The following is a 14,495-nucleotide window of genomic DNA, read 5'->3' as shown; positions in this document are numbered from 1 at the left end:
TAACTCCAGGCAAATCCATTACATTAGCCAGTGTTTGGCTCCAGCGTATCCATGACATACCAGGTGTTTGGCTCCAGCTATCCATGACATTAGCAGGTGTTTGGCTCCAGCGTATCCATGACATTAGCCAGTGTTTGTCCTAGCGTATCCATGACATTAGCCAGGTGTTTGGCCTCTAGCGTATCCATGACATTAGCCAGGTGTTTGCCTCTAGCGTATCCATGACATTAGCCAGGTGTTTGGCCTCTAGCGTATCCATGACATTAGCCAGGTGTTTGGCCTCTAGGTATCCATGACATTAAGCCAGGTGTTTTGGCCTCTAGCGTATCCATGACATTAGCCAGGTGTTTGGCCTCAGCGTATCCATGACATTGCCAGGGTTTGGCCGTCTAGCGTATCCATGACATTTTCCAGGTGTTTGGCCTCTAGCGTATCCATGACATTAGCCAGGGTTTGGCTCTAGCGTATCCATGACATTAGCCAGGTGTTTGGCCTCTAGCGTATCCATGACATTAGCAGGTGTTTGGCCTTCAGCGTATCCATGACATTAGCCAGGTTTGGCCTCTAGCGTATCCATGACATTAGCCAGGGTGTTTGGCCTCTAGCGTATCCATGACATTAGCCAGTGTTTTGCCTCTAGCGTATCCATGACATTAGCCAGGTGTTTGGCTCTAGCGTATCCATGACATTAGCCAGGTGTTTGGCCTCTAGCGTATCCATGACATTAGCCAGGTGTTGGCCTCTAGCGTATCCATGACATTAGCCATGTTTGGCCTCTAGCGTATCCATGACATTACGCCAGGTGGTTTGGCTCTAGCGTATCCATGACATTAGCAGGTGTTTTGCCTCTAGCGTATCCATGACATTAGCCAGGTGTATTGGCCTCTAGCGTGTTAAAACACCTGGTTAATGAGAACAGAGGACCTCAGTTGACATCCCACATAGGGCGCTGGTCAAAAGTAATGCGCCTTTTATATAAGGAATAGGGTGCCATTTCATACACTGCCCTAGTTGGTCCAGACCATGCTTAGGATGGGCCAAAAGAGGCCAAACAGAGTTTTTAAAAGCTATCAGATCAATATGTACTCACTCTGAGTGTGACCTGGGTTGTGTGATTGATTGGTTATCACTTAGGTGCAACTGTCTATCCATCAGGTTAGGTCAGGATTTTCCATGCAGGGATAGTATGAGATTGTGGGCCGGGAGTGGCCAGTGCCGGTYCTGAAGAGCTACTGAGTTTTGTTCCTCCCCAACACTAGTGTGTTGGGCTGGAGCAAAGGCACGTACTTCCAGTAGGCCAAACTTTCCAAACCTGTCTGAGAAATCATCCAGCACACAGAACTAACAATTCTTGTGTGTATTTTTGTTTGTGTGAGATTTTTGTAATCGTTTTGTTTGTTTGTCACCTGGTGGACCAAGGAGCTGTGTATGTGTACCAGCGATAAAGCTTGCCCAGTCGATGGGGCTTTGTGTGTAAATGTTGCTAATCCCTCCACACACAGCACCTCCTCAGAATATAATGTGCTCTGCTTCTGCTTACATACATTCATCTGGTGTACAGATCGCAACAAAACATTTTGCGTTAGACAGACCGATCCGAGAGGAGAACAGATCCCGCGAAGACATTATTATTTTCTATTGACTTTAAAAACTGCCAAATGACGCAAGCGTGTTAGAATCAGCTTTTCGAGTAGAATTTAGCATAACTAGCGCAACAGATGGCTTGTTGTTTTCTTAATGTAATGATTGGGTTGTGTTTATCCATCTTTGATGTTCTGCGTACAGGTTTAGAAAGGGTACCAATGTTGTGCATGGTGATTTTAAGCCCCCAAAGATATGGATTTGCCCGTGAAACATTTGCCATTTTACTAGTCTGAAGCCTGTAAATCATAGAGCCAGGAGCAACTCAAATCTGACTTTTTTGGTTATGTTGGTTTACTTTATGGTTTCCTCTTCACCATGTATTAGAAATAACACAATGGTAATTACATGCTAATAACTCATGAATTACATAATGTCCTCGACCTATGAGGTTGTTTCATCATTGCGTTAGGGTAGGTCTTTGACACAAACCATAACCCCCTTTTGTCCTGTGCCACGTTAGGATTTGTGTACTTTTCTACTCACCCCTCTATTTCCTCTTCCTGTGCCCACAGGAAGGAGTGGAGGTGAGGGTGGCACGCATCTTTAACACCTTTGGGTCCCGGATGCACATGAACGATGGCCGCGTGGTCAGCAACTTCATACTGCAGGCTCTACAGGGAGAGCCTCTCACCGTACGTCCACTATAATTACCACTCTTACTACGGTTACTACTGTTACTACTACCACTGTTACTACTTCCACTGTTACCACTGTTATTACTACTACCACTGTTATTACTACTACCACTGTTACTACTGCTCCTACTACCACTGTTACTACTGTCATTACTACCGCTGTTACTGCTGTAGCCACTGTTACTACTGTTACAGCTAACAATGTTACTACCACTGTTACCAATGTTACTACTACTTTTTCTACTACAACTGTTACCACTGTTACTACTGCCACTGTTACTACTACAACTGTTACTACTACCACTGTTACTACTACCACTGTTACTACTGCCACTGTTACTACTACAACTGTTACTACTACCGCTGTTCACTACTGGTTCACTCACCTGCCCCACTCTTTGTTTTTTTATTATCCACTGTTACTAACTGCACTGTTTACCACTGTTACTACTACCGCTTACTGTTACTACTACCACTGTTACTACTACCACTGTTACTACTACAACTGTTTCACTACTCACCACTCGTTACTTACTCCCACTGTTACTTACTACACACTGTTACTACTACCACTGTTACTACATACAACTGTTACTACTATCACTGTTACTACTGCCACTGTTACTACTACAACTGTTACTTACTACCACTGTTACTACTACAACTGTTACTACTACCACTGTTACTACTACCACTGTTACTACTATGCACGTTACTACTACACTGTTACTACTACACACTGTTACTACTACCACTGCTTTACTCACTTACCCTACCAGCTGTTACTACTTGCCACTGTTACTACTGCACTGTTACTACTACCACCCTGTTACTCACTACCGCTGTTACTATACCACTGTTACTACTGCCCACTCGTTACTCACTGCCACTGATCTACTACTGCCACTGTTACTACTACCACTGTTACTACTACCCACTGTTACTACTCCACTGTTACTACTACCCACTGTTACTACTACCACTGTTACTACTTACCCACTGTTACTACTACCACTGTTACTTACTACCACTGTTACTACTGCCACTGTTACTACTCCAGCCTGTACTACTGCCACTGTTACTACTGTTACTACTGCCACTGTTACTACTACCACTGTTACTACTTGCCCACTGTTTACTACTGCCACTGTTACTACTGCCTGTTACTTACTGCCACTTACTACGACCACTGTTACTACTGTTACTACTGCACTACTTCACTTACTACCACTGTTACTACTGCACTGTTACTACTACCACTGTTACTACTGCCACTGTTATACTACCACTGTTACTACTGTTACCTACTGCCACTGTTATCTACTACCACTGTTACTACTGCCACTGTTACCACTGTTACTACTACAACTGTTACCACTGTCTCTGCCACTGTTACTTACTGCTTACCACTGTTACTACTGCCACTGTTACCACTGTTACTACTGCCACTGTTACTACTTTGCGCAACTACCACTGTTACTACTGCCGCGTGTTACCACCGTTACTACTACTACCACTGTTACTCTGTTCATATGTTATGTTACCACTCTTACAACTATTAATGCTGCCACTGTTACTACTGTTTCTAATACCACTGTTACTACTATCACTTACTACTCCTCTGTTACTACTACCACTGTTACTACTACCGCTGTTACTACTTCCACTGTTACCACGTTACTACTACCGCTGTTACTACTACCACTGTTACTACCTACCGCTGTTACTACTACCTCGCTGTTACTCCTACAACTGTTACTACTACCGCTGTTACTTACTACCGCTGTTACTACTACAACTGTTTACTACTGTTACTTACTACCGCTGTTACTACTACCACTGTTACTACTACCGCTGTTACTACTATACTACCATGTTACCACTGTACTACTACCACTGTTACTACTACCGCTGTACTTACTACCGATGTGTACTCTACTACCACTGTACTACCTACCGCTGTTACTACTACCAGACTGTTACTACTACCCAACTGTTATCACCACTGTTACTACTACCACTGTTACTACACTACCACTGTCTTACTACACTGTTACTACTACACTGTTACTACTGACACTGTTACTACTACCGCTGTTACTTTACTACCGATGTTACACTACCACTGTTACTACTACCACTGTTACTACTTACCGCTGTTACTACTACCGCTGTTACTACTACCCCTGTTACTACCTACCACTGTCTACTGACTACCGCTGTTACTACTACCGCTGTTACTCACTTACCGCTGTATAACTGTTACTACTACCGATGTTACCTACTACCCCTGTTACTACTACCACTGTTACTACTACCGCTGTTCTACTACATACCGCTGTTACTACTACCGCTGTTACCTACTACCCCACTGTTACACTGTACCGCTGTTACTACTACCGCTGTTACTACTACCGCTGTTACTACTACCACTGTTACTACTACCGCTGTTACTACTACCACTGTTACTACTACCACTGTTACTACTACCGCTGTTACTATTGTTACCGCTGTTACAACTGTTACTGCTCCTTCCACTCCTACCACTGTTACTACGCCTACCACTGTTACACTTTTGCCATATGTTACTGCTACCACTGTTACTACTGTTAATACTGCTACTGTTACTACTACCACTGTTACTACTGCCGCTGTTATCACTGTTACTACTACTACACTGTTACTACTGTTACTACTACTACTGTTACTACTACTACACTGTTACTACTCCTACACTGTTACCACTGTTACTACTACCACTGTTACTACTGTTACTACTACTACACTGTTACCACTGCTACTACTACCACTGTTACTACTGTTACTACTACTACACTGTTACTACTCCTACACTGTTACCACTGTTACTACTACCACTGTTACTACTGGTACTACTACCACTGTTACCACTGTTACTGCTGCCACTTACTACGGTTACTGCTGCCACTGTTACTTCTTTCTCTTTCACTCTCACACTAAATCACTATCTCTCTCTGTCACTGACACTCTAAATCACTATCTCTCTCTCTGTCACTCTCACTCTAAATCACCATCTCTCTCTGTCACTCTCACGCCATCACTCTCTACCACTCTCACTGTCTCCTCACCCATACGTTTGCTCTCAATCTCACACACTCTACCAGTTGTAGTATTACCATCACTCATTCACTCAGTCAGACAGATGGACAGACAGACAGACTTGTCTCTCTGATCCGTCATGTAGCACCTACCTGTCTTTCTCTGAATATGTCAAGAATCTGATTCTGATTGTTTCATATCACCTTGTTTGTATAGGTGTATGGTAGTGGATCCCAGACGAGGGCCTTCCAGTATGTGAGGTAAGCCTGACCAAACACATCTAACACACTGTTCACAGAAGCTTACATTTTTATCTTGCTCTCCATTTGTTGATGTCTGTGTATCTCTGCATGCTGTTTCTGTGAATGTGTCCGACAGATTGGATTAGAATTGTGTGTTCAGGTTCTGTATTCTGTGGATACGTGCAGAAGACCGACAGCCCGCTGGGTAGCTTAAATGTCGCTCTCTCTTGAAGACACGATGTCGCTCATGGAAAGGGGAAGAAAAAATAAATGACCGAGCAATATGGTTATCATCACTTTGTGTGTCTATGAGTGTGTGCGCAGATATGGGCGTGTGTGCATGCAGTTGTCTGTCTCTAAGCAGAACATTGTGGTGGTATGTGGTAGCGTTAATATTCTATGGGCTCTGAAGGCCCAGACCCTTAAGCATGCATGTTCTCTCTTCTAAGGGAGGGATGGATAACCAGGGAGGGAATCTTCCCAAATATCACTAATTCTTTCTAGTAATTGAATTCAAAGAACAGTATTTCAAAGGTGGAAATGGCTTTGTTCATTTGAAAGGCGGCAGTGTTTGCTTTTCACACAGACTGATAGTTGGGCTAGGTTGGAGGGGCGTAGGGGTCTGCATATATCAACGTTGTAACACTCGCAGGAATCTGGAGGCAATGGACAGGCGGCTGGCTGGACATGGGAACTCCGGCCACAAGTTTTTTTAGGGGAGAGAAAGGTAATATTTGCTTTAGATTACAAAGGTGGTGGGATAAAATACTAACACCCCTCTCTCCATCACGTACACACACACACACACACACACACACCGCCTCATCCACATCCTCAGATTTCAGAGGTTTTGGAGATTGCTGTGTGCGTGTGTGTGTGTGTTTGAATGATCTTTGGAGAATAATTTAATCAGCCCTGCTTTCATCGACTGTGCAGTCTGATCTCGCAACACAACACACACACACACACACACACACACACACACACACACACACACACACACGCGCTGCAATTTAGAAGGAGCGAGATCAGAGGAGGGTGGGTATTTGAAGCTCTCCTATCATCCTTTGAGCAGCCATTTACCTGGAACGTGAATGTCTTTAATTAGGCTTGTATACACAGAGGGAGAGCTTGATGCAACCCCTCTACCAAGTTTTCTCCTCTCTCAACCAGGTCCTATGACAGCCTGACTTTGCTTAATGACTTCCATAGTCTGTGAATCAGTGGATTTGGTGGACTTACTTCATTTCCCTACCCACGGCGTTACATTGCCAAGCCAAGACTCTGGGCAACATTTTATTCTTCTGAAAGAACACGGGCAGAGCACTAAGTAGCTGTGAAATGTTAAAAAGAGCATCGCTGCAATTATTCAAAAATACTTCTTCAATGAAATGTCACCCTCAAAGTAAAAGTCATGTTCAAACTTTTGATAACGTCTAAGACCAGCATAGCATGCTATTGTAACCCACCATTATTACACATATGACTGTCGGCCCTCAGTCTTACCTCACAGACCTCCCTCACAGACCTCCCTCACAGACCTACCTCACAGACTTATTGTGCCTCGCAGACATGCCTCTGTCTAGCACGAATTCAAGACGGCAAACCTTTCGTCACTTCCCACGATGCATTTCACCTACGCGGCTGAGGCCTCGGAGAGCCAGAGGGAGACCATGTTGACTCCGATACTTTAGCACCTGACAATGCTGATTTGGGCGCGGTGTCACTTGGAATTGTGGGAGATATTTGGACCTTTTTATATGATGGTGGCAGGTGGAATAAGAACTGTTTTTATCACAGCACTTTTTAATTAGTTTGTTAGTGCTGTCTTTGTCTCTCCTTTCTCTGGTCTGCTACTAGATGTGAGTACTGTCTTGTTGCTTTAAGACCATTATTTATTTTAGGTGGTGCCGTAAACTAAAGCATTAGTTTATAATCCATGAATGTTGTCTTGCCCTGTAGCCCTGCAAACTAAATCTACAGAGGAGTTTTCTCATCTATACAGATCCTTACAGCATTGTCTGTGTATTTCATCAATGAACCCRGAGGTATTTATCTGTTGTAGCAGTTTCTGGTTTCATCCCACCAGCGTAGATTTGTTATTGTGTTATTATTTATAGGGGCTTAGTCTTTCTGAGTTCATTAGAACTGGTGCTCAGAAAACACTTTGCATAATATCACAGGAGCGTTTTGTGAATGATTTTTGCATCATTAGTTTTTTTATTAAAAACTGTTTTCTTTAGTCAATTTAACATGAATAAAACATGTAGAGAAAAAGGAGGTCTATATTGATGGATGGCTGATGAGCAGGTAGMCAGTTTGAGCCTGTTCCCAGTAGGAGCATAGTGGTTGTTAATGTGATCAGACCAGTTTGAGCCTGTTCCCAGTGGGAGCATAGTGTTGTTAATGTGATCACAGACCAGTTTGAGCCTGTTCCCGATGGGAAGCATAGTGGTTGTTAATGTGATCAGACCAGTTTGAGCCTGTTCCCAGTGGGAGCATAGTGGTTGTTAATGTGATCAGACCAGTTTGAGCCTGTTCCAGTGGGAGCATAGTGGTTGTTAATGTGATCAGACCAGTTTGAGCCTGTTCCCAGTAGGAGCATAGTGTTGTTAATTGTGATCATCAGACCAGTTTGAGCCTGTTCCCAGTGGGAGCATAGTGGTTGTTAATGTGATCAGACCAGTTTGAGCCTGTTCCCAGTAGGAGCATAGTGGTTGTTAGTGTGATCAAACATACAGCCTGGTAAACTTCAGTGGCTTTTTAAAGGCCACTACATTCCTTTCCATGCAGCAAGCCACGGGGACCTACCGCCGCTAATTATGCTACAGTGGCTGAGACACACATACAGTACCAGTCAAAAGTTTGGACCCACCTACTCATTCCAGGATTTGTCTTTATATTTACTATTTTCTACGTTGTAGAATAATAGTGAAAACATCAAAACTATGAAATAACACATATGGAATCATGTAGTAACCAAAAAAGTGTTAAACAAATCTAAATATATTTTAGATTCTTCAAAGTAGCCATCCTTCCACAGAGTTCAAGTAACAGACCTATCTCAACATCAATTGTTCAGAGGAGACTGCGTGTATCAGGCCTTCATGGTCGAATTTCTGCATAGAAACCACTACTAAAGGACACCAATAAGAAGAAGAGACTTGCTTGGGCCACAAGCAATAGACATTAGACCGGTGGAAATCTGTCCTTTGGTCTGATGAATCCAAATTTGAGATTTTTGGTTCCAACCGCCGTGTCTTTGTGAGACGCAGAGTAGGTGAACGGATGATCTCCGCATGCGTTTCCCCCCGTGAAGCATGGAGGAAGAGGTGTGGGGGTGCTTTGCTGGTGACACTGTCTGTGATTTATTTAGAATTCAAGGCTCACTTAACCAGCATGGCTACAACAGCATTCTGCAGCGATACACCATCCCATGTGGTTTGCGCTTAGTGGCACTATCATTTGTTTTTCAACGGGACAATGACTCAACACACCTCCAGGCTGTGTAAAGGCTATTTGACCAAGAAGGAGAGTGATGGGGTGCTGCATCAGATGACCGGGCCTCCACAATCACCCGACCTCAACCCAGTTGAGATAGTTTGGGATGAGTTGGACCGCAGAGTGAAGGAAAAGCAGCCAACAAGTGCTCAGCATATGTGGGAACTCCTTCAAGACTGTTGGAAAAGCTTTTCAGGTGAAGCTGGTTGAGAGAATGCCAAGAGTGTGCAAAGCTGTCATCAAGGCAAAGGGTGGCTACTTTGAAGTAATATATTTTGTTCTGTTTTACACTTGTTTTGTTACTACATGATTCCATATGTGTTATTTCGTAGTGTTGATGTCTTGACTATTATTCTACAATGTAGAAAATTGTAAAAATAAATTAAAACCGTTGAATGAGTAGGTGTGTCCAAACGTTTGACAGTATGTGTTGAGCAGACACGCACGCGTGCACAGGCGCACCCACACACTCACTYACAGGCACATGCACATACTGTACAGTGGTTCTTCCTTTAAAAGTTGCGTCATACTGCAGCACAGCTTGCAGGGTGCTGCGGTAAGGGATGGCACGAAGTCATAGTATTTTACTGTCAGCCATTGTTGCCGTTTAATACTAGTTTGACCACCAGAGGGCATCTTTGAGAAGTTAAGTTATTGAAATAACATGGAGCTGTAGACCTAAGAGTCCTGTTTACTGTAGCTGTTTTAGTGTAACTTACTTATTGTCATAAAGGCCTACATCAATATACAGTATATCAATCAACCATTCATTCAGTTGTGCATGTCATCACACAGCATACAAGTCATCCATGTCTTTAAATACAGTCAAGCATTTTAGTTATAAAACRAAATAACAAATGGAGCCTTGAATAATTAAACATTGAATYAGCCGCAACATGTCRGCTAAAGAGATTGACTTTATGAATGCATTTGACTGTTTTTAATATTGGCTGTAATAGAGACTTTAAGACCTTTTTTGTTAGAACAGACTATATGGGATTGATTATAATTAGTTTGTAAATGATTATTGTATTTGTTGTGCTGGTTATACGATTAGAAATATAGCTTAATTAAAWTGAATAATATTATGGTGTTTCTATTCCAAGAAAAACAAACATTTTACAGTAGCCTATGTAGGCCTCAGCGTTTCCCTTCGGGAAAAATGGCGCTGCACAACGAGACCGGTTCGGGAGTAGGCCTAGGCTACTAAGCAACTCAGTGAAGAGCAAAATAAACCGAACATTTCCACACCCTAATTGTAGGCTAACCTATACCCAAATGGAGGTTCAGTGAAAATAAAAATCTGATTTGATTTATCAAGACCAGTCCCCATGCTTGTCTCAGAGCAGCGTGAAACGTTGCGAAATAGTTGACCACACGTGGGTAGGCTATTGCTTCAAATCCTATTAGAACAATTGGATGACTTTTGGGTTTTTCAGTAAGAAACCATTTGTTGTCTTCAATTGCATTAGTCTACTTTACTCCAGTATTTCTGTAATTCCGTGATATTTTTTTCCCATAGTAATTTATTATGGATCCATTCAGATAGGGTTAGAAAACAGTGCATGTGGTGGGCTATGCAAAGAGATGGGTGAAGTGACATGCCTCGCAAGCATCCATTAATACATTTAAAGTCCCTAAACTCGGCAAGTCTTATGTCTTGCTGATAGCCCATCAAGTGTGGATGGCTTCTTTTGTATTCCAGTGTGTTAAGGCTGCTAAACCATGTCCACCAGGCCCACGGCATTGTGTCCTTACAGTACACTTTCACTCCACTCTCTACCAATGCCACCAGATTATTCTTTCTATTGTTGTTTATCTATTCGGTAACATTCCACAAGTAAATGTAATAAATAAAACACCTACATTAAATAGCTCAGGTCGGGAAAATATGTGAAACCTTAATTTAAAAAAAATCTGTGCTTAGAATCAAATCAAGGTATATTTTTTTTCACATGCGCCGAATACAACAGGTGTAGACCTTACAGTAAAATGCTTACTTACAGGCCCTAATCAACCATGCATTTTTAAGTAAAAAATTGGTATTAGGTGAACAATAGATAAGTAAAGAAATAAAACCAACAGTGAAAATAACAGAAGCGAGGACTATATCCAAGCACCGGTTAGTCGGGCTAATTTGAGGTAATATGTATATGAATGTATAGTTAAGTGACTATGCATAGATGATGAAAAGAGAGCAGCAGCGTAAAAGAGACACAATGCGGGACACAATGCAAATAGTCCGGGTAGCCATTTGATTACCTGTTCAGGAGTCTTATGGCTTTGGGGTAAAAGCTGTTGAAGCCTTTTGGTCCTAGACGTGGCGCTCTGGTACCGCTTGCCAAATCTCTCTGGCAAATCTCTCTGCCAAATCTCTCTGGCAAGCGGTACCAGAGCGCCAAGGTCTTTGACAATTTTTAGGGCCTCCCTCTGACAGTGGTGTACTGGGCCATACGCATTACCCTGTAGTGCCTTCTGTACCAGGCAGGGATGCAACCAGTCGGGATGCTCTCGATGGTGCAGCTGTAGAACCTTTTGAGGATCTCAGGACCCATGMCAAATCTTTTTAGTTTCCTGAGGGGGAATTGTCTTTGTCGTGCCCTCTTCACGACTGTCTTGGTGTGTTTGGACCATTCTAGTTTGTTGTTGATGTGGACACCAAGGAACTTGAAGCTCTCAACCTGCTCCACTACAGCCCTGTCGATGAGAATGGGGATGTTCTCGGTCCTCCTTTTCCTGTAGTACTCACAATCATCTCCTTTGTCTTGATTACGTTGAGGGATAGGTTGTTATTCTGGCACCACACGGCCAAGTCTCTGACCTCCTCCCTATAGGCTGTCTCGTCATTGTCGGTGATCAGGCCTTCCACTATTGTGACATCTGCAAATGTAATGATGGTGTTGGAGTCGTGCCTGGCCACGCAGTCGTGGGTGAACAGGKAGTACAGGAGGGGACTGAGCACGCACCCCTGAGGGGCTCCAGTGTTGAGGATCAGCATGGCGGATGTGTTGCTACCTACCCTCACCACCTGGGGGCGGCCCGTCAGGAAGTCCAGAATCCAGTTGCAGAGGGAGGTGTTTAGTCCCAGGATCCTTAGCTTAGTGATGAGCTTTGAGGGTGCTATGGTGTTGAACGCTGAGCTGTAGTCAATGAATAGCATTCTCACGTAGGTGTTCCTTTTGTCCAGGTGGGAAAKGGTAGTGTGGAGTGCAATAGAGATTGCATCATCTGTGGATCTGTTGGGTCGGTATGCAAATTGGAGTGGGTCTAGGTAGCTGAGGCTTTATGGCTTTGCCATCAACTTGTTAATTTAGCAGACATCACTTGTGTACACATTTTAAGAATATAATGGAATATACAGACCATTTTCGTTTGTCTTAGAATAAAAACCTTACAGTGTAACAACMGTTTTAGTAAGTAATAAGCTACGGTCYAGTTACAGCGTCTTCTGACAAAGTAGAAACACGCGGGACCGAGGAAGAACAATTCTAACACTATTGTTCTAAATTCAATCACTCTCTTCTTCATCCTCAGCATTCAGTTCATTCAAATTCAATTGTAATACATTTTGTCCCATTCAACAACTCCAAATCACTGTYGTATGTGCTCCAAAGGGATAACTTGATATAAGTTAATTAAATAATCAAATGGAAATGTTTTATTATTTATTAGCCTAGTGGATATATTTTAGGCATATATCATGTGAATCCTCATGTAAAATCATTGTCAAAAGCGCAAGAGATACTGTTGCGTAACAAACTGTTAAATGATATTGTAATCGATCTGCCAGTTTGGAACAGTGTAAACAATACTAAATACAGTAGAAGTAATACCAGAGAGTCTGTTCTAATGAAAAACATTGTAAAGCCTTTAATACAGCAAAGTTTAAAACCAGCTGGATTTGTSAAATGGCTTTATCCAACATTTTACTGTTGCATGAGGCTTGGTGGTCACAGAATCCGCAGGATGTTAAACAAACACTCAAATAGGTTGCAGAAGCAGGAACAGCATAGGGCAACAATATACCATAAACCTTGGAGCTGGAGAAGAACCAACACCAGACATATACCATACACCTTGGAGCCTGGAGCGAAGAACCAACACCAGACAATATACCATAACACCTTGGAGCTGGAGGAAGAACCAACACCAGACAATATACCATCCAACAACTTGGAGCTGGAGAAGAACCAACACCAGACAATAATACCATAACACCTTGGAGCTGGAGGAAGAACAACACAAGACAATATACCATAACACCTTGGAGCTGGAGGAAGAACCAACACCAGACAATAACCATAACACCTTGGAGCTGGAGGAAGAACCACACCAGACAATATACCATAACACTGGAGCTGGAGAAAGAACCAAACACAGACAATATCCATAAACACTTGGAGCTGGAGGAAGAACCAACACCAGACATATATACCATAACACCTTGGAGCTGGAGGAAGAACAACACCAGACAATATACCATAACACCTTGGAGCTGGAGGAAGAACCAACACCAGACAATATACCATAACACCTTTGGAGCTGGAGGAAGAACCAACACCAGACAAATATACCATAACACCTTGGAGCTGGAGGAAGAACCAACACCAGACAATATACCATAACACCTTGGAGCTGGAGGAAGAACCAACACCAGACAATATACATAACACCTTGGAGCTGGAGGAAGAACCAACACCAGACAATATACATAACCCCTTGGAGCTGGAGGAAGAAACCAACACCAGACAATATACCATAACACCTTGGAGCTGGAGGAAGAACCAACACCAGACAATATACCATAACACCTTGGAGCTGGAGGAAGAACCAACACCAGACAATATACCAACACCTTGGAGCTGGAGGAAGAACCAACACCAGACAATATACCATAACACCTTGGAGCTGGAGGAAGAACCAACACCAGACAATATAATAAACCTTGGAGCTGGAGGAAGAACCAACACCAGACATATACCATAACACCTTGGAGCTGGAGGAAGAACCAACACCAGACAATATACCATAACACACTTGGAGCTGGAGGAAGAACCAACACCAGACAATATCCATAACACCTTGGAGCTGGAGGAAGAACCAACACCAGACAATATACTACACCTTGGAGCTGGAGGAAGAAACCAACAAGACAATATACCATAACACCTGGAGGCTGGAGAAGAACCAACACCAGACAATATACCATAACACCTTGGAGCTGGAGGAAGAACCAACACCAGCAATATACCATAACACCTTGGAGCTGGAGGAAGAACCAACACCAGACAATATACCATAACACCTTGGAGCTGGGAGGAAGACCCAACACCAGACAATTATACCATAACACTTGGAGCTGGAGGAAGAAACCAACACCGACAATATACCATAA

At 43.0% G+C, this 14,495-nt stretch overlaps 1 protein-coding gene across 3 annotated transcripts in view; it reads left to right on the top strand.

The window, feature by feature from the left end:
• Positions 1-14,495, top strand: part of uxs1 (UDP-glucuronate decarboxylase 1) — a 143,485-nt gene that overhangs the window by 99,093 nt on the left and 29,897 nt on the right. For 2 of the 3 annotated variants that reach the window (XM_024010556.1, XM_070449083.1), the window contains 2 exons: positions 2,157-2,276; positions 5,574-5,617. In XM_024010556.1, the coding sequence (XP_023866324.1) occupies positions 2,157-2,276; positions 5,574-5,617 (164 nt within the window). Of the gene's footprint in view, positions 1-2,156; positions 2,277-5,573; positions 5,618-6,185; positions 6,331-14,495 lie in introns of those variants that run through there. The other variant, XM_024010557.2, reaches the window with a different exon arrangement.

Source organism: Salvelinus sp. IW2-2015, linkage group LG2 (assembly GCF_002910315.2).
Source record: "Salvelinus sp. IW2-2015 linkage group LG2, ASM291031v2, whole genome shotgun sequence".
Classification (NCBI taxonomy): domain Eukaryota; kingdom Metazoa; phylum Chordata; class Actinopteri; order Salmoniformes; family Salmonidae; genus Salvelinus; species Salvelinus sp. IW2-2015.
Note: the sequence above shows the minus strand (reverse complement) of the source record. Positions and strands in the feature narration are given on the sequence as shown.